Raw genomic sequence first — 27,833 nt, forward strand, 5'->3', positions numbered from 1 at the left:
TATTTTTTTTATTTTTTATAACTTAAGTTAAAATCATGAAGATGAAAAAAAAAAACGTTTGGAAATATGTGTGATACAAAAGAAAGTGAAGGTTTATAAGCATTGTGGGCTTTAACTGTCTTCTGCATCATTTTATTGAATGAGAGATATTTTCTATCAAGTGGATATTTTCCAGAACAAACATGTTCGGATCCTGGTTTGCGTTATAAATCCGGTTCTATTTTTGTAAACTGTTAAAATGTGTCCAGTGTTATCCTGTGTAAGTTGAACACACTGATCATACAATCAGCAAAAAAACACTTTTCTGTCTACTCAGGTTTTTCTGTCTTCATAAAGTACACTTTTTCTTACAGCCGACAAGAAGCATCAGACACTCTCATTTTTTGGGGATTTTTTTTTTTTTTAATCTTTTTACTCTTGTTTTCAGTTACATGTGAGTAGACAGGTAGCTAAAACACTACCGTGTTCAAAACATCGATCACTTCTCGAGAAGCAATAAAACAAATTAAAGAAAACATTCGAGTGCTCAGCATACTGTAACAAAAATATGGCAGTAGTTGGTACATTTATCAACAAGGCACCAAAGGCATCAATATCTGATTTTTTTTTTATTGTCCCTGCTTCTGTATGAGGTTGCCTGAATAACAATGATAATAATAAAACCTATGTCTGGAGTGTGAGTGTAAGAAGAATCCTTCTCGTTGTACCAGCACTGGCTTCTCTGGGCGCTTTGACGAGCTTCAGATGCGCCGTAGCTTCGTTTCACTGGACAGTGAAGGAGTGACAAGGACTTCGGGTGAATTAAAGGATGTTCTTATGAGGAGTGGTACACATATTCATATCGACAGAGTAAAAAAAAAAAAAAAAACAGAAAACACACACACAACCGTATAGTCACAGAGAGAGGAGAAGCCAGTCCACGTCTCTTCGGCCTGACCTCAGTGGAGGTGAGCGTTGAGGTCGTACTTCTCGCAGAACTTGTCCGTGAAGGGGATGCAGGTGAGCAGCTCGCACCACTCGCACTTGATGGGGTAGACGTAGAAGAGCACCACCAGGCCCGAGAACAGCCCGACAAACACCAGCAGGAAGACGATGATCTGGCAGCGTTTGCGGTACAGGTCCATGCGGCCGAAGCTGATGTAGGGCAGGAAGGCGAACGACAGGAAGAAGCCGGATATGAAGCCGCAGATGTGGGCGAAATTGTCGATCCAGGGCAGCAGCCCGAAGGCGAAGAGGAAGAGCACCACACACAGCAGCTTGGTGAAGGCTCTCCAGGGCTGCGCCAGGATCTGCCAGCTCTGAAACAGCTCCACAAACAAGCAGGCCAGGATCCCGAACTGACAGCCGGCCGGACCCACCTGGCACAAGAAAACACACCGAGAGGCTCAGAAACACTGGAAAGTGTTGGATGTGTGAGTTTCTCAACGGGCGGTCACCTCTGCTCTGTAGGGCAGAAAGATGGCCGAAGCCAGGTTGCCGGTGATGCCGCTGAGGATGTAAATGATGGAAATGCGCAGCCAGCCTGCCAGCTTCTCCAGGTCCCTCAGGATGGTCATCTGGAAAGCCACCGACACCAGACAGTGAAGGATTCTGGGAGGGGAGACACAGACAAAGGCTTCAAGTGGGTGCAAGCTGTATGTGTGTGTGTGTGTGTGTGTGTGTGTGTGTGTGTGTGTGTGTGTGTGTGTGTGAAAAGCCACACGTGTTGAGAAGATTATCCCTCTGCGCACACAAAACCCTCCACAGCCGAGCGGGAACGACTTTGCTCAACAACACAATCAGATTCTATCTGGGTGCAGCTTAATGAGTTTGTGCGGTGAGGGCACTTTGTTTAATTACCCACCAGAGAGATAGCAGACAGCGCGAAGAGGAGGCCCCGCTCCTCTTCACCGGCGGGTCGGCTTTCTGCTGACTGACAGGTCGAACGGCAGCAAGTCCGTTTTTAACACAACTCTGTGTTTCTACGTCTTTAGTTAGTTTAGTCTAATATTTATCGTTTCTATCTGTCCATCCAGCCTGGTTTCATCCGTCTTACAGTTTGTTTTGTTGTGATGAGAGCACACACACACACACACACACACACACACATACACACACACCGATAACCCAAAGCCAATTTCCTCGTGCATGTGTCCAATAAACCTAACTGATTTTGATCTTTTAATCATTTTCTTTATCACCGTTTGGTCCTGAATCAGACTCTGCAAAGAGCTTTCATTTGGGCTCGGACGGTTTGGTAGGCAGACCCTGCTGGCTAAAGCGTCCCTCTCTCGAGCCAACCTCGCCCTCTAATTGGACAGTTTGCTTGGTAATATCTTTATGCACATCAAGCCCGTTTTAAAAAAGCCTCACAAACCTGCCAGGAAACTCCCCAAAGTAACTTCTCGACAGTGCAGTAAAACGCGCCCACGCTCGTTTGTGTCTGGTTATTTTGCCAGGTGGAACTCAGATTAAACGGCGGTCTCCCTTTTGGTAATTCTGAACGCTCCTGACTCACCCAGCATGCAGGAAAAGTGAGAGCCACAGCCGGTAGAACTGATCTGGGATCTCGGGGTTGAGGAAAGGCAGCAGTCCACAGACGTCGTCCATGCAGTGAACCTGGGGAGGGTCAGAGGACGCAAATCAAGACAAGGGGGAACATATCAGACGACCAAGGCAGTAACGGGTCTCAGACTCAAAACTGAATGAGCCTCATAAGTATTCAGCAGTGATGGTTAAAAATCCAGAGAACGCATTACGTTGCAGGTGTGTGTGAGTAAAATTCGCAGCTGCTTACTTGCGAACAAAGAGTCGCCTCCTCGTGAAAGTAGCCCATCATGAAGTCACAATATTCCCGGGACGTGATTTCACACCTTAAAGAGAGCAAATAGTGGTTAAGAAGTAAATAAACAGCTGATGTGTCTCTAGTATGGATTGCTGCGTTTTATATATCCGTCTCACCTCCCCTTGGTTCCGATGCAGCAGGGTCGGCCCGTGATGGTACAGTCTATATGAGGCAGGTTGGTATGGTTCCCTGTGTTGTACCTTGTACAAATCTGAAAAAAAGCACAGAGAAGACATCAGATCGAAGAGCTCAGTGTGACGTTTCTAATCACTCTCTGAGATAAGTGTGGAGTCAAACAAGCTCCAAATGTGCCAGATTTTATTTAAATGGTAATAGAGAAAAAGCATATCACTGAAAAAATAAAGAACATGATGGAAATGGGTGAAATGAATTTAGAAATAACATGAAAATATGTCACTGAAGGACACATTTCTGCAGGTATTGCGCCGCTTTAGAAGCATCAGATGTGTTAATTCAAGCTCATATGTGGGTGATTTAACATTTCAGCCTCCGCAGCATTAGACATACTCACTGGCCACTTCGTGATATCATCCGGCCACTCATGAGGTGACACCGAGGCGGGCTCTAAACATATCCTGCAAGCACACAGAGAGAAAAAAACCCAACATATCATCCGTTATAATCAGCTTTGCAAGCTTTGATAAAAGTAACTGTTGCTGCATGAAGTAGGGACACTATAACCAGAAATCAAACAAAGGTAAAAAACTGTTACATTTCAAAATGTGCAGGCTCAGTGAGCGTGTCCTACCTGGGATCCTGGTGGCACACCGAGCCGTACTGTCGGTCTTTTTCATTTAGCTGAGGGGTGCTGGAGTGCCTCGGCCACTTCACCCAAACGGCGAGAGTGCTCTGGATACAGACAGACAGGGTCAGGGCTGCAGGCGTTACAGAGGCCGGGCGGTTCAAACTGCAGGGGTCGGTTTGTTTACACACCGAGCACTCCTCCTCTGAGGTCTGGACGCAGCCTGAGCGATCGTTGCGCACGCAGCAGGCAGAGTTGCGTTCGATCGCTCTCTTTTCCCTGATAAGATCATGCACCTGCTTGTCTTGCCGCATGCATGGAGAATATTTGGCCCCCAAATGGATCAGGGCTTCCTAAAAGTGGAGAAGACAAGAGGTGCAAAAACCAAACATTTTTGTATTACTAAAAATAAAAACAACACACTCACACACATAAAACTGAAGCTTAAAGTGCTTACCGAACTGGGCCCGATCCAGAAGTTCTCCTGCTGTACGAACTTGACATTTTCATACACACCTTTGTTTCTTAAAACCTGAGTCAGAGAAAACCCCAAACGAAAAAAAACAACATCAAGAGCGCTAAAAGGAGATTCCACATCCTCAAAAGCTCTGAACGGGGACTCACAGAATCAACCGTCTCATGCTGGGAGAAGCCCACCGGCGCGATACCGTAGATGCACACAGCCAAGATAGTGATGAGCAGATGGACAAAGGTGATCCAGTATGTAAAAAAAGGCCTGGAGGAGACAGAAAACAAGTAATTAGGACAAAAGAGAACCTCCCCACTCACCATCCATCAGTGTCAGACACTATAAAGGAAGTAATGGGAAAGTGTGGGTGCAGCACCTGTGGTCATCCATATCCTCTATCTGCCTCTTGACGTAGCTGTCGATGCGCTTGCGGTAGGTGCGGTTGGTCAGCTTCCCCACCATGCCCAGCCCGTAGGGCCTCTTCTCCCGGGCGAAAAGCTTCTTGACGGGAACGACGATGCGCTGGCCGCGCCGCTGCCCGTTCACGCTCACCACCTCCTGCCGCAGGGGCACCTTGGGCGGTCCCGGAGTCCCTTCTTTGGCTTTACGCCAGCCTCGCTCCAGAGGCCTGCGACGCAGGAGAAGGAAAATCACCACTCTATGCATATCCTCATAATTTTAATACTTAGTTTACTACTGAATTTATTTATGCAACTAATGTCCTGAAGGATTATTTCGGCAACAAGGGTCTTATGAGGAAATGCACTGTAAATTATTTATTTATCCAACCTTACTGTCAGCATCACATTTTTTTTTTCTTTTTTTTGCTTCCCTCATGCCAAAACTGCTGTCCGGCGCAAAGCATCAGCATTAAGGGATTTTAAGAAGAAACGCCGGTATCAGCACGGCCCCGGCGGCTCCCACTGCCACTCACAGCATGAGGTGAGTCCTCTCCAGCTCCGTCTTATCTAGGGCACTGCCTGTCAGCTCCGTCTCATCCTTCTTGTCGCCGGGCTCCGCCTCCTTCAAGGCCGCCTCAGACGGAGACTCGAATACCTCGTCCGTGTACGTGGACAGTTCCTCGTGCATCAGGATATCCTGGAAGGAAAATTGTGGCATCGCGGTACAGCAAAGAGCTGGGATTTGAAGGAAATGACTGATCTGTGTTGTTCTTTCTTACTCTGGCAAAGAAAGATGTGTCCAGCTCATCGGGGAAGTCTACCACGTCCTCCTCCATGAAGCTGGCCGGGGTGAAGCTTCGTCTCTGTGCCCGTCTTAGTGTGCTCTCCCGTAGCGAGCGTCCCTGACGAAAACACACACACACACACGTGCATTTACAGATCACCTTTACAGATACCAAAAACTATCCATACAGCTCCTTCCATGAACAACCCAGACTTAATTCAATGAGCCACTGGGGGGGGGGAAAGTTCAAGAACAGCGTTTCGTCCTTCCCCCTCTCTCACCTTGACCAGTGCAGCTGCGGCCCTGAAGCTCATTTTGGCCACGGACTCTCTCTTGCGTCGGCGAGGCAGTCTGTTGAGACCTGAGCGGGAGCTGGTGAAGGAGCAAATGGAGGCAGCTCCGGGGGTGATGGGGGTCTGAGGCACGCTGTAGCCGTCCACCTCCTCCACCATGCGAAACGCTCGCCCTCGTGCCAGTGGGTCCACGATCTGGAGAGCGGGGGGGGGGGGGGGGGGGGGGGGGGGGGGGGGGTTACATGAGTTAATGAGACAAAATATTCAAGACATAATTCACCAGGGATCAGTTCAAAATCAGAAAAATCACTTATTTTCTTAGAATCATTGTGGAGTACCTTCTGCATGCCATGCTGGGAGGAAGGGACGTAGAGGGGAGGCGGGGTCTCGGTGCTGGTTAAGGAGATGTTGTCCTGGCTGGGTAGGTCCATCTCTCGGAGCACCTGCGGCTTCAGCTTCCCGTAGCGCAGGCTGCAGTGCCGCAGACTTTTCCTCTGCCATTTCTGGGTGGCGTCGCCATCCTTGCTGACCCCAAACCAGTCCGCCGTTCCCCTGACGCCACACACATCGAACGCTCAGTCTTATTCCTCCGAGACAGATTAAATGCATCCACCTAGGCAAACAGCTACTCACTGACGGCCCTTTGCAAAAGGCCCCCTGTTTATGGAGGAGTGTGTCGGCAAACATGTGAGACACTGATAAGACGGCGCTTCCCGGGATGTAAAACAGAACCCTAGATAGAGCACGTAACGGGCACTGGGACGGGAACAAGCCTCGGCATGTTCACGTCCAAGCACTACACTACTGCACTCTCACAGTCAAGATATTTAGAATGAGGAAATACGAGGAGGATTACTGAACTGACGCCAGAAAACCCAAACCGCCGCAGACAACGTGAGTGGCGTTTATTTCTAGTTTTATTTGTGCATTTCACCTAACCTTGATGTACATACATGCAATCACCGTGTTGAGGTTCAAGCCTAATAAGCACCAGAGAAAACAGTGCTGCTGGCCCCTGAGGCCAGGAAATGGAAATGGAAACATTCTTCAAAGGAGAGTTCGGGCCTGCTCGTTGTTTCGGCACTAATTACCAGCTGCAGAGTGAAGTTCAGCTCGGTGCGTTCACCGCAACCTCCTCTCAGACGTTTTCGGGATGTTATAAGGTTTTTTTTTTTCTGGCCACTGTTCTTTAAAAAAATGTGTTTGTGACTTCACTGCGCGGTTGAACGGCGTCACGGTCCAGTTTTATCTAATCGCAGCCAGCCGACATCAGATCTGGCGGCCGAAAGCGAGCGGAGAGAGAAGTGACTTCTCCTACATGACTGTAACTGTTAACGAAGCCACATTTGCGGCAGGCGATTCACAGCTTTTAGTTTCAGTTCCTTATATGACTCATTAAAATCCCCTTCATGGAAATGACACGACAGACCAGCCGATGACTGAGTGGCAGAAAAATCCTCTAAAACTTGTAATGAGACATTATTTTTTCAGATAATTGAATGACGATTAAAAAAAAATCTAAGACTACAATGAATGAAAAACATTGTAAAGAACGAGTTATATCAACCAAAATGAGACGTCTAGAAAGCTTAATTAAAACCTTCTGAGTCTGTTTTTCAGAAATAACAAGGTAATTCTAATTCTTCTGACCAGCATTAACCTGATAATCTTAATCATAATGTATAGAATATCAGCCTGCAGAGCATCACCGACTGTGTGCTGGGAAAAGCTTCTCCTCCAGTTCTGAGGTGACTAAGGACAGAATGAAAGCTGTGGGAACTCGTTTTTTATTCCAGAGAGAGGAGAAAAAAACTCAGTGTAATACAGTGATATTAGAGACACACGGTGAAGCAGTGCAGTGGTTAGCACTTTTTTTTTTTTGTGGTAGTATATCAATTTAACGATAAAGATATGAATGTTTCTCAAAGTTATCAATTAAACCTCAAAAAAATGATCAAATTCGTACAAACACAAGAAGAACACGCAGAATCCACACAGAACAAGCCCTTAGATGAACTTACTGTTGTGTTTGCTTCGGCATTTCAGTATGAGAAGGAATTTTTTTGTTTTTGTGGACCAAGCAAAAAAGGCTTTCTAAAAATATTTCCTTGGTCAACCGAGCATAACATGAGTACTCAGTCAAGTCATCCATAATCAGGCGGAATAAATAATTCAGCACACATCTGACCTTCATCCGGGCCCTAACCCCCGGCAGCCTCCGGCAGCACCTCCTGTCCTACCTGAGCAGAGTTCTGGAGAGCGAGTGGTGCTTCCGGGTGCTGCGCCGCGCAGCCCGCTGCCCCTTTATGGGCACCGTGTTAATCCTCTCAAAGTGAACCCTCCTGCTGCTGCGGCCGGGCAGAGCCGGGCCAGGAGGTGGCGAGAAGGGACAGGGGGGAGCGAAGGAGGAAAAAAGAGAGAGAGAGAAGACAACAGGAGGCAGTGAAAAGGTAAAGTGCGGCTGGACGGTGCCGGAGCCGTCGTGCAGACGGAGAGAAAGCAAAGCACGCTGTTAGGTAAGGTTCTTCACCGAGGGGTGGAAATATTAGGAGGACCATTACCAGGGAGAATCACATCAGGGCGTTAATCAGGTAGAGGCAGTGCATTTGAGAACAGGTAAGGAAAGGCATGCCCTGCAGTCAAAAGGTAAAGGTTGTTTTGGACAGTGTGGCAGCAGCTTTCATTTCACTCACAGCTCTCATTTAAGATCTTAGATGTACAGCAAGACATCTGATAATCTGAAAACTCAAGCTGTAAATCACACTATGCTGAAAAAATAAAAATAAAGCTCTTTTTGTAAAAGTTTGTTGTTTATTAGAGATGTGTAGGATCACCTACGTTGCTAGGCTTTCTCGCTGCTTTTACCTTTTAATGGTCTGAGTGATGGATGACTGGCGCTGTAAGACGGGCCGCCGGGTGTCAAACAGGTCACGGGGCGGAGACTGGAGGTGGGACGTCTCCACGGGCATGCTGATGCTGCGCAGGAAGCCCTGCCTCTTCATCGGCTGCAGAGAGGAGGCGTGAAACCGGTGTAAACACAACATAATGGGGCAAATGTGGCAAAAACTGAGAAGGGAGTGGAGGTGGGGGGGGGGGGCACCTGGACAAAAGTGGGAGGCTCGTCGAGCGACATCTGAGCCGTGGGAATGTCCAGCCGGAGCCACGGAGGCTTCTTCCTCTGCAGGCTGCTGGTGCTTTCCCGCCGTGGTTCAGCCATGTTCTCTGTCCCACCCCAGGCCTGCCAGCTGCACACACACACAACAAAACACATCGCATCGTCAGACGATTGTAAAATAATATGAAGCCACAACATATAAGATGGAAGGGGATGGTTTGTTTAGTTTTTTTAAGCAACAGAAGTGAGGGCCACAATGATTTTATGTTGCAAAATCATTTCGCAAGAGGGTGCAGAGGACGCCGTATTTGGTTCAACATGGGCGTTCACATATTTCTGTTCATTAGACAGTAACGAGAAAACCACAGAGAATTGTCTACAGCTGTTTACTCCTTCACTAAAATAGATCACAGTTAAAAAAAAGAAAAAAGCAATAAATCTTTGGGCTGGAGAGTAAGGAAGTTAGTAGTCTTAACCTTAATCCCATAATTCTATAGTTAAAACAAACTTAATCCCCCTTTTGTGACTAAAAGCAGCTCTGCCTGCAGCAGACATCTATCGGAGACTAATGACTGTGTGCGCGTTCCCATGACGAGGCCTGCGGACCACAGGAGGCGCGCAGTAAAGCTCGGCATCAGACGGCCTGCACGGAGCTGCAGCCTTGTTATCACCAGCCCCTCATTTTAACTGTCTCACCGTCTAACCTCACGTCTCTCCGCTCTGCTTCCTGTCATTTGTGTTTTATTCTCATGGAAAACTGAACCTTCGCACGCTTAAAAAAAAAAAGGAATCGGAATGCAAACTTTCACTGAGCGTAGAGCTTTCTGCAAAGTGTGTTTTAAAAATCCCTCCTCTATCCGCGCGCTTCCTTCGTTTCTGGATCGTCAGCACAAACCCGGTCACATCAGAGGCTTCTGGAGCTTTCAGCGGCGGCGCAGGGTCACGTCCTCACTTCTCCTATTACGCTCCAGTGCCCTGAGAAAGTGCACGACTCGTAGTGACCACATCTGCTTCGCATTGCTGCTTTAATGCACCGCAGGCTTCTGTTTGAGCCCGGGTGACGAGGGGAAGTGCTGTCGATGGCTCTCAAGCAGAAGTGGGGGAAGGAAAAACCTCCACCGCTGGTCGTCACCTCACCTGTGTGGTAACATCCAAACACACTCTCTGACCGATGTCCCTCGATCCACACGCTCACAGGAAGGCACCGCTATCGCTGCTTTATTACGGATCTGTGGCGGTGGAAGGCGTCGAGAGATAAGAAGCGGGGAAACGAGACGGGATGTTTATGACACAACAGCGGGTTGCTATATTGGCGTTTCGTGTTTCTCTCACGTCTTCAGGACAGAGGTGTACAATTCATTTCATTTCCACCGGTCATATCTGAACCCATGAGGGCCTTTTCACTGAAAAAAGTAGCATCATATCCTTTAAAAGGCTACATTTACTTACATTTCTCCTCACTAAGCTTGAAAAGGTGAAAGAAAACACCTGAAAATCTAATATTATAAGATTCTTAACGCAATCTTATACAGAATAAATGTCCTCAAGAAAAGTTCAAAAGCCACGTCCTCAGAGCCTTAATTTATTGAATGATCCTAAATCTATCACAGCTTTTATCTTCAGACTAATTTGGGCAAAAGTCTGTTTCTTTTTGGGGGCAAACCATTTGTGCAGCCTTCAGCATGCATGTTAACACACATTCACCCTGGGAGAACGCCTTTGATGCTAATGCTAATTCACCAGCAATTAGGCGGCTCGCTTCCACCGCTGCGCCACTGATCAGGGAAACAATGCAAACGTAGAGGAATAGATTACAACAGCAGTTATTTCTATAGGAAACTGACACCTTGTGGGTCAGATTGGACCATCTGTAACACAGATTACACGTTAAACACCACTGTTTTTTAAGTCACAAATATTCAGCAGCCTTGTAAAACCACAGAGAGAGACTATTCAGTCATCATCTCGGGTGACCCAGCCTCCTATATGAGAGGAGTACAACTGTAACACCAGTATCTCAGCTCGTGCAGGACTCTCACAGCTCCAGCTATCTTGCCCCGGGCTGGAATACACAATGCTTAATTACTTTTGCCATTAGCTCGAACAGCGGGGCCCCTAACGTCGAGGAGACAGAAGAAACAGCTTCAGGGTTGCAGATGGGAACAGACTGGGACTGAACTATCAGCAGTCGGAGAGAGAAGCTCATTTTCCTTCATGCATAATGTCGTTTGATTGTTCAGCTTTGGCTCCTCCTGCTTTCTGTTTGCCCCGAATGCTGTTTCGACAGGGGTGGGGGGGGAGAAGAAACGGGCTGCAAACTAAACCGACTCTTATTGTCCCTGCAACAACATTCCCCTCCTGCTTAAGGCAGGTTTCCTTGCTTACCGTCTCCCACTCGTCCCGGCCTTATTTGCATGTGGTCTGTGCATAAATGATAGTGATTTGCACACAATTACAGTTTCAAAGTTCCTTCATATCTCCTGTCTGTTTCCTGTCCAAATTAAAACCCACACACGCAACCCTAAAAACGCTCAAAGTATGTAAATGAGTTGAGACGGTAGCTGGAAAATCTGACAGCTGACAGTGAAACAAAAGCCATTAACATCTCCATAAAGGCTGGCACTAGGCTTATTGTGCCAAACGGACATAAAAACCTACAGTTCTTCAAGAGACGCCAGCAGAAACTGCCGATGCAGCGTTAATACTGCTATTGTTATGGTTTGCATTAGACCGCTGATCAGTGGGATGAAAGATCTGATCACAACCCAAGGCAAACCTCCGCCGGCCAAGCCCAGCGCTCTGCCAGGCCGCCTCGCCCGCCCGCTCTCCCTCTCTCTCTCTCTTGTCCACCTCCAAAGTCAACATGGCAGCCGAACTGGCACGGGACCGCGACTCGTGCCTGAGGAGGAGTGGAGCCGGGGCGGCTGGCACGCCGCCACCGATTCCGACGCGAGATGAGCGCCGCGGCCGCCGACACGCTCCTCTTTTGTGAAGAGCTACAAGTCGGCCTCAAGGCCGCTTCCTGGGAAAGACGGGGCTTCACACTCAGGAAGTCTTCTCGAAGCAGATATCCTCGGGGGGCAGGGGAGTTGAACTCCGCTTTGGCGATAAGCCAGAGTGGAGCGTTCGCTCTTCCCTGACGGTGCATGTCATCTGTTCACAGCACAGATTCAACAGCAGCAAATAAGCCTTGAAGCGATATCTTTACTACATTCTTGACTAAATTATTTAAATTACTCATTCCTTCTATTGCGTGGAGCAGGCACCACAGTGTCTTATCTTACTCTGAAGGTAAGTTGTTCTTTTGTGGTTAAGTATGGCAACAATTTGGAGCGTGTAAGAGTTTTCCACAGTGTTTACATTCCCGACGCTGATTTGAGGCTCATATTCTCAACAATACCCGCAATTTAATCGAGTTTCTCAAAGGGATTTGTTTTGACTTCGAGATTCGTATCTAAAAGAGGGAAAACACCCACATTCAGAGGTTCGCACAGCGCCGTGCAGGCCCTGGCTTCCTGCCTTCCTTTGGTCCCTGCAAGAAACTCACACTTCCTACTCAATCACGAGACCCGTGACAACTGCGCTTGGATTGTTTTCCATTCCGGGGCCTAACTGAGGCTGCCTCTCGACGGCGTTATCAGGCAGCAGGAGAAGCCAGACAGGCGAGCAGAACAGAGAGGACGAGCCGACGTCTCTCCAGGTGCAGGGACATCCAGCGGGCCGTAATGACTGGAACTGACAGCCATAACCGCCCGTCTCTTTTTCTGTCTGGGCGAGCCGACATCGAGAGCGCCGCGTCCTGCATACAAACTGGAGCCAAATTAAGTTTTTTTGTTTTTTTTTTTTTCCCCGACGTCATTTAATAGAAGCTCCTGGTAAATTGTCTCCAGTCATGTGGGGACGGACGCAGGCTTATAACAACAGAAGGCAGAGACACGACTGAGGCTTAAGGTCAAAAGGAAGACAAACTCCCTGAACGGAGCTCTGAAAGCCACTTTGGACACAACTGAAAGAAAGGCATTGGCAGAAATCACACGGACAGTCCAGACTCCCCTTTTCACCATTATCTCCTCAAAACATGAGATTCTGAGAAATACAGAACATTTTAGATTAACTAGAAAAACTGAGGCATTTGATTTGGTTTCAAAACAAAGTGTGACCCCCACCCCCCCAAAAAAAAAAAAAAAAAAAATGGATAGTTTATTTTTTTTTACAGTTTCTGTAATTTTAACATGAAATTTCCACCCTAAGATACGCGCTGCTGTTTCACTGTATTCGCTGTGTACAACAAAGCCAGCTTTCATCAACTGCTGTTATGCATCAGATATTTGCAGCAGTCTTCAGGCGAGTGAGCGTTGCCCTCCTGTCTCGCATCCATCATAAATAAAAGAGTATTCTGGCTGCAGCCTGTTTCATGTAGGATCCATTGCCGTTTCTGGTTCGGCTTTGTTTAAATTCTTCAGTCAATCACAGAGCATGAAGACGCAAGGACTGCTTGCAAAGATATATCTAATCTCAGAGCGTGTGAACGTACCTGATCAGGCATTTTCAGAAAAGATAACTTCAACATGAAGCATTTCTTAGATATTTCTGAAACCTTCTGGGTCCAGGGCTGTTTATAATCGGAGCGCTTGCCATGGCCGCATTCCACAGGATTTCTGGTTTGAAGTTAAACCGAGCTAAAACGGCAGAGCAGGAAACCACATGAAGCCTAACCATTATGGACAGGAGCTGGCTGGTTTCCGGGTACTGTGTGTGCTCTGCCGCTGCGCGTTGCCCGACAGGAGGCAGGGCGGCTGGCAGCGCGGTGTGTCACCGAGGCCGGCCACAGCCGGCGGACGGCAGAGAGGGCGCGGGACGGAGCGGCGCGCGGGCAGGATGGACGACCTTATGAATGCGGGGCTGTGAGAAATAAGGGCGCCTCACTCTACGGAGCTGCGGCGCTTCCTGGCCCCCGGGCCGCCATTCCTCCTTTCATCCAGTCCTCCCTTCCTGTGCGACGCTGCTGCTTCTCATTGTTGCACCTTCTTCCACCCAAACCCTTTCTGTGTATTCAGACCGGCGATGATTGATGCTCTGCAGGTTCCACGCCGATTACTAGATTGCAGACGAACTGAAAACTTGATGTCACAAACAGGTTATGTTAGGTTTTCCCCATTCTTTCTGCGTTAGTCATTCACTATAAACGCTCCTACTATCCATTGTTTCTCGTGTGCGTCTCCTTGCTGGAGGCCAGGCTTAACGCTGGGAACAATGGAGGGAAACCGCACGATCTGAGCAGTTGCTCTCCTCAGATTATTCTTTCACTGGGATACTTAACTACTAAACACTTTTTGGTGTCTTGCAACACACACGAATCAGCCTAAACACACAGAAACTCGGGGCTCTCATGGGACGGATTTCACAACCGTGTGTGAGAATTCATGAGTGTACAGTCATTCTAGTAAACGGGCGGGGGCAGCTCGCACCAACAGACACAATCCACACGAGACATTTGCACCTAAAAACCACTGCAGGCGAGCATCTTGTGCAGCTCTCACATGCGTCTGAGGCGGCCCGTCTGCACATGAATTGCAGGAGGAGGCTTCTTGATCTTTATATAGCGCGCTTTGCCTCCGACTGGGATGAATTAAGAAGCTGACAAAACTACAAAGCTACTGGAGTTTCATTTTGGGTGAGCCGAACAGGAACAGAGAACAAGAGACGGGCACTAAAAATAAACGTGCCGTAATGCAGAAGCGACGCTGCTGCCAGGTGACTTCACCAGTTGTGGAAGTCGATTTGGACAGAGAAGTATAAGTATGATATAACCAGTAACTGGATCGTATTAATGTGTCACTTATTTTCTGGCCGCTGAAGCGGCTTCGAAGGCGAAGTGACTCTACTCTTGAAGATGGTGCACAGTTCAGATGGAGAGCCTCTCCTTTCTACTTTACATGACAGAAAATAGTCTGCAAAAAAAAAACAGCCACAAGCGGCAGAGCGAAGCTCAACCGAGGACCGGCAAAAAAACGCTGCAGTCATCCGAATTGACCCTGGTGACATGTGACAGGCTGTCACACCAAACCGGCCCTTACGACATTAAAAAAAATACACAGAGAGAGAGAGAGAGAGAGAGAGAGAAGGCAGAAATACCCGTCGCAGCTGACCCTGAGATCGAGTGTCACGGCTCGCCGAGGGGCAGACGCAGAGGGCGGGCGGGCGAGGCCGCTGGGACGGGCAAGGTGGGCACGGACGACCGAGGGTTGGGAGGCTCGAGCCTTTTAATGTGTCTTTTCACAGTTCTCGAATCTCTTTCAGAGATGTTCAAACTCCAGCGTTTATTTGCCATATTTCAGTCTGGAAGAACAGATTTGCATCTCTCCCTCGCTGTCATAACAGTGTTTACTAAATTACACGGCGGCGGGCCGGAGATAGGAATAGCTTTATAAAATTATAAATGCCCTGCTAACGGCAACGCTGTGTGCATGCGGTGTATTTATAGAACTCAATTGCGAATGCACGTCTGGATGAAACCGTAGACCGAGATGAAAAAAAAAAAAAAAAAAAAAAAAAAAAAAAAAACCCCAACAACATCCTGCTGGAGAGCTCAGGGCGGCGGTCTGGTTTCTGACAAAACCAAACATGATTGCGTCTCTCAACGTCAGAAACGGTGTATCTGTCTGCCATCGCAGTCTTTCCCCTGCCTTCACAAAGGCTTATATATTGGCAGGAAAATACAAGAGGGGGGGGTTAAAAAAACCTCGCTCCATTATTTTATCAGCGCAGGACCCAGCCTTTCAGTGTGCAGTAATATCCTGCACAGGAAATCAATAAGCCGGAGAGGTGAGACGTGTCGGGCTGCAGAGAAAACTAACCTATATAATCACTTTAATCTCCGCGTGCTTACAAACACAATATCACCCGGCTCAATACGGAGTATCTCCCTCTTCTTTTTCAGCAGAAGATGAAACATTATTACGCGTTTGGCTAATTCGCCTGAATTATTCACTCTTCTCAACAGGTGAATTATTTACACGCTGGAGCTGCTGTGGGTGTACAGTCAGCTCCGCAAGGCCGGAATCATTTCAGTTGTGTTGTTAATGAGTGTGTTTTCTGTTCGGAGAGGCAGAAAGTCAGAGTCTGGCTTCACCTCGGTGGAGAGAAAACAAAACAGAAAAAAAACCAAGAATCAGGCTCACTTAGTAAATCTGCGCAGCGTCTGGAGTCGGAGCTGTGTTTGTGCCTCTAATCTTCAGGAAGCAGCTGACAGTGAAAACTCCCTCACCGTGGGCTATTTATACACCACGCAGGCTAAGACAGCTCGATATGGTTTTTATACAATAACAAGAGAGTTGTGTGTTTGCTCTGCGGCCGCCTCTGTGGGATCGGGGCTGAGGCCGGCCTGGGCGAAACAGCCTTCACCCCTGTGTCATTAGCGGCTGATAAGCAGTTAGTTTTAGACTCCAGCTGCCCGACCCGGAGTGTTTGTTTGCTGTACAAGCTTATCATCACCTCGCCCAAGCCCCAGCTGCAGCCGACGAGGAAGATCGCTCTAGATGCTACAGGGTGGGAAAATCCCACCAGCTCAAAAAACAACTTCGCACTCCGGCATGGAGAGCACGTGCTAGTACGGGAAAAAAGTACCTGTTGAGGGGAGTTAATGAAATTCAACATGACTGTGACACTTCAGAAGACCAAATCAGAGAGGCAAATGTTTCAAAACGGACAAAAGAGCTAATCTATAGGAAAACTTTCCAACCTGCATGTGTCAAAAAGGCCAGAGTTTGGCTTCACTGCAATGTCCCAACAAATTCAGAGATTGGGTCGTTTCTATCAGAGGGGCGTTCAGGGAACCGCGCTGTAACATATGATGAAGAAGTTTATTCTACTAATAAAGTCAAAGAGATGTTAAGCAATTACATTAAAAAAAAAAAGGTAAAGATTATGTTTGAATTTAAAGAAGAATGAAATTATCACAATTCCATTAAACTGTTTTCAAAAGGAATGTGACAAATTTCTCCAAGTCTTTGAAATCCTTTTTTTTTTTTTGCTGTAAAATTTTCCAAATTTAACAAAGGTCAAACCAGGCAGTCGGGGAATCGCAGACATCTCTGTCATATTAGCGTCATTTCAAGGATTAATGATTAAAAGTGAAGATATTCACTTTTCTAACCGATTCCCATCCTTCCAAATGAGACGCTGGACGACACACAAACGCCTCATTGTCTCGAGGAGATTTGACATTCTCTAGTTAAGTGAGTAAGAGAAGAATCTCAGACACAGCGTGCCCTAACAACATGTGATCCTCATCTAAATAGTTTCCAGCCTGATATCAGCCTGAATCAAGCCTACAAAAGGCTTCATTGTATGGCCCGATGTGGACCCGGCTCAACAAAGGTCATTGTGCGGCCTGACTGTACGAAAAAAAAGTAGAAGCGGGCAAAAGTTCTGACTCCTTCGTCAATGGGAATGGCACACGAAGCAAAAAAAAAAAAACCCAGCAGAGACGACTTGGACTTAGGCACAAGAAGAGTTAACTCCATTATGGATTAGCAGAGAAAACCCTGAGGTGTGTGGAAAGCCCAGTGGAAGAGGAGCAACACGGCAGAAAGCATTCACGCCGCCGCCACAGATGTTTCAGGTTGTCGTTTGGAACTAATCAGTCGCCAGCAGGATTAAAAGCACCTCAGAAAGGGAAGCCCATCAACTCTGTCATTTCACATCCTCTGTGGGAGACCACCGGCACGGGGAGGTCAGGTTACTGCTTGTTTTACTGAGGAAGGAAATACAGAGCAGGGGGGGGGGGGGGGGGTGGCGGAGTGGTGGTGGTGGAGGTGGTGGTGGTGGGTTCACCAGCAAATGAAGGCAGGAAGCGCGCCGCATTCGCCTTGTCCGGTCCACACGACCGCGGAAACAACATACATTTTGCTCGCATGCACAGGATCACATCCACACAACGCGCGCGTAAACATACTCATCCCGTCCCCCGGGGGGACGACGAGGGAGGCCGACGTCACCGCGCGCCAAAAATAACACGCCCGGCCCGAGCCAGGCCCGCCGCCCACTCGGGCCCTGCAGAGAGCAGCCAGATAGTGAGATCTCGGCCGAGTGTGACATCCAGGCTGACACGTCTATTGAGGAGAGCAGATGAAGTGTGGCCCGCATTAGCGGGACAATGGGAGTTAGCCGCATTAGCATGGACTCATGCGGACGACTGAATAAATGCCGTCTAGTCTTCATGACACAGGGCTTTTCCAGAGTCAGGTTCTTGGGCTGAATCAGTTTTCGGTGTCCAAAAGAACACTGAAATTGAATTGTTGAGACAAGCGTGGACCGAGAAATTCACTGCATAAGAAGGGATTATGTCGGACTTTTCCTAAAATGAATAATTCTCAGTTAAAAGTCACGTTTATATTAACTCTGATTGATGCTTTGTTGGATGTTTTAATGTTTTTCACAAGATATTACAGTCAGACTTGTAGAGGTTGAAAGGAATTAAAAAGAAGAAAGAACACACACCTTTCCTCCTATTGGTTGGATACTTTAAAATATACATTGTCTGCAACTGTCACAATTAGTTTTACACTAAGCCTTTTTCATTTTAATATATCTTTAATACATAGTTAATATACATAAAGTATAGAATAAATTAATGATTAGTTTTGACTTTCCAATTGGTTCTTTTTTAATCACAATTTCTTGTCACAAATTAAACTGTAAAAAGTCGTGCTGAGAAACGATTTTTTTTTCCCCCAACTGAATGCTAAGAAAGTAGATCAGTCAGTTATGTAACAACAAATATTCATAAAGACACTAGGGTGTCAAACATAAGGCTCATGGGCCAAAACCGGCTCACAGGAGGCTCCAAGAAGCCTGCTAAGCCACCAAGCAAATCATGAAAACTTCAAAGAAAGCATTGATTTTTATTCTTTCTACAAAGTTAACAGTGAGTCACAAACAAAATGCAACCCTGAGACTGGAGCTGAGGTATTGGCATGAAAGAGAGCGCCCTCGTTTTTGGACAATTCACTGTATTTTACACAAGAATGTATCATTAAATTTGTCTTTATGTCAGGATTGCAGTAATTTCTGGTAGTGATTTTTTGCTATTGTGAAAAAACAGACATTTTCATGATGTAAACTCTGCACCACAACAAGGAAAACATTTAAAGTTTAAATTTCATGGTTATTATGGCAATATTATACAGGTCTGGTGAAACTGGGTAGCATGTGGTCCCTGAACTGAAACGAAACAAACGCATCGAGACACTTGACTTTCAGGAAAAAAAAAACATTAATTCAACTGAGTGTTTAATTATATAAACACGCTACTAATTTAGCCTGCAGTACAAATCATCCTCATTCAACAGTCTTCTATGTTTGCATCGAGTGACTCAACCATCACAACAAGGTCTATTTATGTTTTTCCAACATGTCTATTTAATGCACTGGCAGATAGAATTAAACCACTTCAGATGCATACAGCCTTCACATGCTACTTTTACCTCTTTGGATGATTTGCAGACCTTTAGCAGCCGAGAGCACTACATAATGATCATCACCACTACAGGCTTGGAATACTACAGTACGCAGACACGTGGGCGGCGAAGTGAGCGTAGAGATGTGCCCGAGATCCAGGGAACACGAATTCAGCAGCCTCCGAACCTCAGCCGGTGTCACAGACTTCCTGTTCGGAATGCAGGATTACGTTTTTTTTTTTGTTTTTTTTTCTCTGAGGCCGAGTTAGCGTTCAGGTTCTCCGCTGTGAATGAAGGAAAAGCCAATTTGGCTCCACAGACAACAACTAGGTCGTTTAAAAAAAAAAAAAAAAAAAGCTGCTGCATCTGAATCTCTTTCATCTGTCGTGCTGGAAAACATGCAGATGAAAGAGAAGCGAGACATGCAGGGAGCCGTCATTAAAGCCGGTCTTATAAAGTTTGTCTGCCGGGTAATGACAAGCAGATAAGAGCGTTCACATCTGCAGCGCACGCTCTCTCGCTCCACCGCCAGACTGTAAGTGAACAAAAATCCATCGCAGCCTTATCACATCGACAATGGTGTGAAAAAGAAAAAAGAAAAAAAAAATGCACGTCCACCAACGGAGTGACTCTGATGACATTTCTGAGACGTCAAGTCCACGAGAGAAATCCGTGGGCGAGTCGATGCTCTTCCAGTCACTATGGCGAGCCGCAAATGTGGGTCACAAGACAAGCTGGCAGGAAGCGGGAATTGAGGAGCAATGACTCAGAAAATTGTGAGATTTGGGTCTCTGTGTCAAACATGTGACGCTCGACCACTGCTGGTGTCGTTTCAGTGACCGACGCTCCGCGGGCGAGCGAGGCTTTCAGAAAGTACAAAATGTACAAAGATGCGTCTCTCAGAAAGGAGTGGTTGGAGCGACACACGGTTCATACTGGCATTATGTAGCTTGAGTTTTTGAAGGAGACTTTTCTTGAAACCCGACTGGTTGATAATTCCTCAGCTCAGTTTCACTCTGTGTAAAGTTTGACCACAGTACTCTCAGAAAAAAAAGGGAAAAAGATTGACCGAGCTCAAGAATAATGAACGGAAAGCACGTGAGTAACTGAGGTCAGTGACTTGGAAAAGTGAGTAGTTGATTTCCCGTATTAGGTGTTAAAGTAACTCCACTTTTTAGTAACCGTGATCAAGAATTAATTTAATTTGAAGAACTTATACTCATAGCAGACTGTGAGCATCACTGCATTCACGTCGAACATGTTTTTCTTCATTTTTAGCCGAGGTCAAAGACTTCAACTGAACCCTCAAGACATGGTGACTTCCTGCATCTTCTACCCAATGAAATACATTTCTTGTATATTTTATTGAAAACCGAAGGAACACCCGGGGGGAACAGCCAGAGTTTTAACGCTAAAGAATGAAGCAGAGGAAGAAGGAAGAGTTAATGCACGCAGCCCGGCCTGCAGACCCGTGGAAAACTCCAGACAAAAGTACAGGAAAACCGGGAAGGTCAGAGCAGGCCTTCTGGGAGCGCCGGGCCCCGCCAGAGGAAGGCCTCCCAACTCCTGATGTAACTGAAGAAAACACACAGACCCTTTTGTTTGCCACCAACAGTCACTTTTTCCTCCAGGTCATCTGAAGGGAGCGCACGTTGAGGCGCTCCTGCGCTGAGTTCATGGAGCGACGGCATCAGCAGAGAAAACTCCCAATGCAGAAGTGACAAACGGTGACAGCAGCGCGGAGACAGAGAGTCTGATTAAAGCAGGCTGAGGGAAGTGGAATATAAAAATAAACAAATGTCAGTGCAAGCGCAAACACAAACAGCCTCCTGGAAGAAATCACTTCTGATTTGCCTTTCTGTTCTTTTTTTTTTTTTTTTGCCTCTTTTTCTGAGTGAATATTCGTCGCCACAAACGAGGCTTCCAGCACGGTGCCTTCGCTACAACTGGGCGTGATCAAGTGTGCCCCATAAATGAAAGCCTTTACATCATTTTCCCTGGCACACGGTGTTACAAGCTGGCAAGTGGAAGGAAAAGTTGGCACCGGTGGAGGGAAAGGAAGCAGAAAAGGCAAGTTAAGAGTTATGGGATCAGGTACTGTCAGGCACGCAAATAATGCTTGGCTTGATGCCCCGTCGTTCTCTGTGACTGACAACATCCGGGAAAATAATAATAAAAGTTGTTGCTCAAAAATAATCACCTCTGGCACTCAGTGGCGACTTGTCAGTCGCTATTACAACACGACTGTCTGCCTCAAACCAAAGAAAAGAGCATTCACACTGACTAAAAACCACCTCTTCCAGAAAAAAAAAAGAAAAAAATCAGTAAAAGAGGAGAAGTCGGCAGAGTCCAAAACACACCCTGGTTTCTGGGAATAGTGCTGGAGTGTGTGTGGTGCGTGGTATGTGATGTTGGTGGGACTGCTGAAGCTGTCCAGATATAACTGAGTCTGCACTTCCATTCAGGGAGCAGTCGGCTTGAGTCGAGGCGGTCTGGTACACAATGAGGATCCACAGCCTCTGGGCACGGCGGCCGGCCGTGCCAAAGATAGAGGGGGGGGGGGGCGGCGGCGGGGGCCGGCCTATTTAAAACAGCACGCTCATCGCCGCCGTCGTGACAGAGCCGGGGTACTGTATCAGTCAGGGTGTTCCTTCTGGCCCAACAATGAGCCGAGGGGAAAGTAAACAGCTACGAAGCAGAACTGCCAGTTTAAATAAAGTGGAACAGTTTCAACTCGTTGAACAAACTGAAAATGCAACTTTTTGTATTTTTCTGCACCATGGCCGTAGGAAATACCTCTTCTGCATAAGTAGATGTACAATAACAACAATGGCGGCCTCCGGAGCAGCGTGACTCCCAGTCCATGTTCTCCTGGAACCCGGTATTTTTAGAGTTGAGCATCACCCATAATAAACCAACTTCGTTTATATCGTTTATAGTTCTCCGTGTGGATGAGTATTTTAATTCCAAAAACAACCGTGTAAACAACACAGGGAGCGGCTCCCATTGGCTACCGGCAACCTGTCTGGCCGTATGGGGTTGTGAGCTAAACATTACCTCACTGTCCCAATAAAATCATTTCAGCAGTGGCTCCTATCTCCTCAGTTTATTTCAATTGAAATAAAAGACTCGCAAACAGACACCTGCTTCAGATACCGGCAATGATTCAACGATTAATATGGAACTAGAATTACCTGCTCCGATGTCTGGTTTCAGACATTATACAAGCTGACTGAAAGAGCTACATGGAAAATTGGACTATAATAATAACAGTCACCTGCACTGGCGTCTCACGAGTTGCCCATCAAGTAGCACTGCTGAAACTCAATCTCGTGTGAATCGAGCCTTTAAAACTGTCAAGGAGGGGGGTTTACTCTGCTAAAACTTTCGCAATTGCTGCATACCTGTTGTATAGATTTCTGTCTGGAGGCATCAGGTAAAGACATTTATTGGTTTATCTGCAGGCACGCCCTCTGACAGCTCCTCATTCTTAAAGAGGAAGGGATCAAAGGTCGAGAAGCCATTGCTACTTGTCTATAAACGGTCGCCCTTCTGGGAAAAAACACTCAATATTCCCACAGTCCTGAAACTGAGCTTTGAGCCCTGAGGTTAACCAACCTCAAACACAATGTCACCGGGAGCGCAAGCTACGAGACCAAAAACATCCTCTAACTGCCAATCTCAAATTAGATGTTTTCATCCCTGCTGAAGCTTAATTCCAGCTTCAAGCAAATAGCTGTGAATACAATTCCAAAGGAACGTGTAATTTTGCAATTCTCGGAGCCTCACAACTTCGTTCCTAAATCCGTGCTTCGGAGGTTTCTAGTAAATTCTGTGAATGCCGGCTCATGACAGATGAGGTGCTGACTGAGAGAAGGGCAGGGTGGCATGCTGGCAGATGGAGGCCTTGGAGGCTTAGAGGTAGACCTGAAATAGCCCTGCGACTCCGTTACAGCATTACATCACAGCCCGCTCCGTCGTCATGGCCGCCGCTGCATCCTGCGAGCGCCAAGGTGTCATGGGACGATCGGCTGAAACGGCCGGGAGTCAATCCGTCAACATCAGACGCACTTTTTATCCGTTCGATGCACTTTCAGGCGAAGCAGCAGCCATAAGATGCTGATTTGCATAAGCAGGAAATGCCACATCTAACAGATCGTGTTATTTCGTTTCAACATCTGACGGCCAGGTAGGATGGATCGGATTACATTTCTGAATTCATCTGTGCAGCAGACACCACAGCCGCAGAACGGCTCTTTTCTTTTTTTTTCCCCACAAATACCACGTTATTTGACATGCGGGAAGAATTGCTTTCCTTACTTGACAACTTAGTCAAATCCAAAACCACATCAAAGTCGCCAAAGACACAAGCCGAGCGAGCGCCGGCGAGGGACGGGATCAAACGCAGACTGCAGGATCTCTCGCTGTCGCACGCTCTTCAGATAATGTCTCCATTTTTTTCAACAGTTGTAACCAATATATTTAGCGAGAACGGCTGCGTATTGTCTCACAGGCAGCAGAACGAGTCGGTTGACATATCTGACCTCTCCAGGTGCCGCTGGCGTGCCCCACGCTCGCAGATCAACCTGGGAGAAAACACACAGCTGTGGCCGTTTTCCCACCGAGCGCACACGGTGTGTGGATGGACCGGGATCTAACAGTCTGAGGCAAAGTATGCAAAACATGAATCCTTCAACGAGGAAGGTCGATCTTAAAGGGAGGATCACACTCCTTGGAATAACGCAGGAATAATGTTTGGTTGTTTTTTTTTGCTTTAAATTGCTGCATAGCTGAGCAGTTTAGTTCACAAAAGGGCAAAAAAGCTTCTTAATAGAGTTTAATGGAATGAAAAGAATCGAATGTAATCGAATCGGGCTGCAAAAGATGTATAGTGTTTAGTACTCTGGTCTCATAACGAGCAGGAACTGCTGAGCTTTTCTGTGTTCAGGCTAAACGTGGATTTTTTTTTTTTTTTTTTCCCCCAGGTACCCCAGCGTCTTCCAACAGTTCAAAGAAACGCATTTCAAGTTAAGTGGCGACTCTGAATCGCCTGTAGCTGTAAATGTGAGTGTCTGTCCGTCACAACCCGCAGTGAGATGAGATCACTCTCCGGCACTCAGTGACCCCAGAGCCGGACTCATCATATAACACAAATTATATTCATTTAGTGGAGGCTTGCCTCCTCTGTGGTCAACACAGCATGTTATATAATCCCCATGTTTGATTTCCTGATGCAACCCGAGGAGACGGTAAATGGATTTCACTTATACAGCACATTCACACACACACACACACACCATGGAGGCACTCCATCTATTTATTGGGAGCACTTCAAAGTTCAGCGTCCTGCTCAGGAACACGCTGGTATGCGGACAGATGGGGGATTGAACCTGCAACCTCCCGATGGAGAGACGACTCCAACAGTTGTGATCCGTGTGTAGTTGTGTTTGAACAAGCTTGTATTCTATTAATAGGAACTCCATCCGTTTATAATTATCACTTTTGATTTACCATAGCAACCGCAAGGATTCGTGGTTTCAGTTTCACCTGCTCAGAAACGTACATTTCAGGCTGCACGTTGAAAAGGAACAAGTTTTTGACATGTGACACATAAGGCGAAACACCCCGAGGTTATTTAGAAAAGCATGCACGCTCCACACATGGAACTGCTCAGCCCACTCGTTTCTGTCCAGTCTGAACTCGGGGGGGAGCCGAGTCCCGGCAGACCCAAAAGACCAGCACTCACGGCCACGTTCGGGAAGAGGTTTCAGGTTTGAGAGGGATTCTTCCAGGAAATGTAGATGTGCTTGACTGAACCGCCTCATCAACAGAGAATCGGATCTACAAAGAGAGCCCATTGTGAGCTGAACAGCCATGACCTGCGTGTAGAAACATCAGCTTGGAGTGATTAAAGACCACTTTATGAAAAACATCATGGGGTTGTTGAACAGTGCACGCCTTTCGTTGGGTGGGAAACTTTTTTTTTTTTTTCTGAAAAATGCCAGCGAGCGAAGTTTGATAACACGTCCAGTGAGCATAAAATCTGGAGCTCATTTGAAGGCAACACCATGAAGCAGTTGTACAGGACTGTGCACTTGGCCAGACTGACAGACAGACAGACAGACAGATACCGCGCCATGAGTCATGCAGGCATGACTACGGCGTGGCGTGCCCCCCCCCCAGCCCCCCCCCCCCCCACCCCCCCTTTTTCAGTGGCACTCTGAAAAACTCACATACCAGCCAGTCAACAAAGACCAGCCTGGACGGTGGACCCGGTATCACATCCCCACATAAACATCCAAACATACACATCAGGAATACTCTCCCCGGGGTCCAGTTGGAGCCGATACAGAGGAGGGGGAATGACTGCCACTATCACACATCGGGGGGCTGCTTTATCGGTGGGATTACATCACCCACAGCGATCCCCCCCCCTCCTCCTCTCGCGCCATGTGATAAGGTTTCAGGAACACTGGGCACACAAACCGGGCCATGTGCTCCTATGTCCTGTCTGCCAAAATAACTCAGCAGTTTCTAATACAGTAGGTCTACGGTTTCACTCCTGTCTGCCCAGGTATTGTGGGACGGCGGCGCAGCGTAACCTTTCCCATGTCAACAAGACGCCACTTTTTGGAAGAGGGTGCCGCTCATATCCTGGGAGCTTCGGACCACCGATGAGTCAGATGTAGACAGTGAAGTGTGCACAATATTGTGGAATGTGCAGCCTTTTGACTTTCTCCCACATGAGCGATGTTGAGTCACAACTGTGTCGGTGCGACAATTAAAAAGAAAACAGAGTGAAACAACACTGCAACAACATTTTTAACACATAATGTCAGTATCTTCTGTGTAGAGTTTAGTGTGGAATCTCGTGGTTACTTATGATGAAGTGAGAAAAATGGCTGCCCTTGAGGAGGAGGATGCTGATCATGACCAGTAGGAGGAAGAAGAGGAGGAGGAGGAGGAGGGAAATGACAAAGATGAGTGAGGTCATGATGGGACTTCACATGGAATGTGCTGCACCATTTCAGCTCTCAGCTCCATTGTCGTTCAGGTTCAAAACTGCAATTAGGTGATGTCGCTGCCAGATGTTGAAAATTGTGGCTCTGGTGGGATTCTGGGAATGTCACAAAAAGTTCAGGAAAATTAAAAAGGAAATTTAAAAAAAAAAAAAAGTAATTTAGCCCCTGAGCCGGCATCTTACTTTGGACATGAAGCTCATTTCACACTCCATTAATCCCACTCCAACATCTCCTGGATGGGGAACAGACTTTCTAAACAGGTGCCTGGCCCTGGAGGGAGGAACAATCACCCCGCGCGAGCACTTTAAAAGGACAGCTTTCACTGTGGAAAGTCCGCGCGGCTTCAATCTGACCCGACGGACATCAATTAAGTGTGAGGGGGCTTCAGTCGAGGAGGGTAAAGAGCTCGTTCCTTCCTCGATCACGACGCGCAAGCGCTCCCACCGCCCGCCGCCTGCCTTCCGTATGGACGACCCCGGGAGACGGGCACGGCGCGACCGCGCAACTCACCTTCCAGCAGCCGGCGCGGGGGCTCTCCAGCGGCGAGGGCGAATCCGGATTCACAGATGTTTCCGCGGGCGGCAGGTAAAGTGATCTGTCACATCATCCTGACAGCGGATAAACGCACTTGTGTCTTTTTTTTCTCTCTCTCCCCCCCTCCAGGACGCAGATGTTTGGAAGGCGATCCGGAGCCGGAGCGGTTCGGTCCGGTCACTCCGGATCACAGCAGCCTCCCTCCTACGGACGGAGCATTCCCACACTGCTCCATGGACCGACCCGGGGCAAGTTTTTTTTTTTTTTTCTTTTTTTTTTTCGTCAGCCGGTTGTAGGCTAATTCAGTTTGGTGGAGAGTCAGTCCGCCCCGCCCTGGACTGAAGACGGTCTGAGGAGAAGGCAGAGCCACGAGCGCAGCGCAGCCAATAGACGCGTACGCAGGGAGGCGCTGCTTCCCCCGGAGATCGGCCGTGACTAAGCGATAATCTCTCCGTGGTCCATCCAGAGGACTGAACACTTCAACCCTCTCCACCGCAAGCAGCCTACAGATATCTGGGAGGCGTCTTTACGCACATGCGTGACACCGTTCCTTATAATAAACCCGTAATTATAAAGGAACGGAGCAGCGCTGTGCGCAATAGTTCACAGTGCACAAACTCCCCCAGGAAGGACAGAAAGTTATATTCATCCTTTTATATATATGGTACTCGTTAATTCATTTAAAAATCTATGTATTCATATGAATATTTGAGTCATTTTAGCATCCGGAGTGTCCATTCAACTGTTTCCTTTTACAGTGCGCACCACAGAAAGCCATTCATGTAATCATGACTACTCTTTATATTTCATGTGGGAAATAGAAAACAATTAAATACATTCAAAATTAACCGACTGAGAACTGAGTGCATGTGTGTGAGCTTAGTATGGTTGGGCACCCTTCAAGTTGTTAAAAATGTGTATTTAGTATCCTGGTGGATGAATAATTTTGCACTGTTTACACTCATTTACACATGTCTTTAGTAACTTGATGTTCAAAACATAAAATAGTAACAAAAACTCATCTCCTCATATTTGTACATTCACTTTTCAGATTTTCATTACCTTGCAAACTTGCAAAATGCAATTCTCAAGATAGGGAAAATGTTTTGGATTTTAAGATGATTATGATAAAACATATATGATCGTTTTTATGGCTACCATATGAGGA

At 47.2% G+C, this 27,833-nt stretch overlaps 1 protein-coding gene across 5 annotated transcripts; it reads right to left on the reverse strand.

Moving 5' to 3' along the window:
* Nucleotides 1-389: 389 nt before the first annotated feature.
* On the reverse strand, nt 390-27,064 carry rhbdf1a (rhomboid 5 homolog 1a (Drosophila)). 5 transcript variants are annotated; one of them, XM_030088709.1, is made up of 19 exons: nt 26,642-27,064; nt 8,635-8,780; nt 8,400-8,539; nt 7,775-7,882; nt 5,873-6,086; nt 5,523-5,729; nt 5,237-5,359; nt 4,991-5,154; nt 4,433-4,684; nt 4,212-4,323; nt 4,045-4,119; nt 3,779-3,940; nt 3,594-3,694; nt 3,357-3,420; nt 2,941-3,035; nt 2,777-2,852; nt 2,498-2,598; nt 1,437-1,590; nt 390-1,358 (listed from the first exon to the last, which is right to left on the reverse strand). In XM_030088709.1, exons 2-19 carry the CDS (start codon nt 8,749-8,751, stop codon nt 939-941), a joined length of 2,685 nt encoding a protein of 894 aa, XP_029944569.1. In that variant the 5' UTR covers nt 8,752-8,780; nt 26,642-27,064; the 3' UTR covers nt 390-938. The 5 variants fall into 5 exon arrangements, with proteins under 5 accessions (XP_029944569.1, XP_029944572.1, XP_029944571.1 ...); XM_030088712.1 differs by having other exon boundaries at nt 7,775-7,879; nt 8,635-8,779; nt 26,642-27,063; XM_030088711.1 differs by lacking the exon at nt 26,642-27,064 and adding an exon at nt 13,576-13,597 and having other exon boundaries at nt 8,635-8,779.
* Nucleotides 27,065-27,833: the final 769 nt, after the last annotated feature.

Source organism: Salarias fasciatus, chromosome 4, assembly GCF_902148845.1.
Source record: "Salarias fasciatus chromosome 4, fSalaFa1.1, whole genome shotgun sequence".
Taxonomy (NCBI): domain Eukaryota; kingdom Metazoa; phylum Chordata; class Actinopteri; order Blenniiformes; family Blenniidae; genus Salarias; species Salarias fasciatus.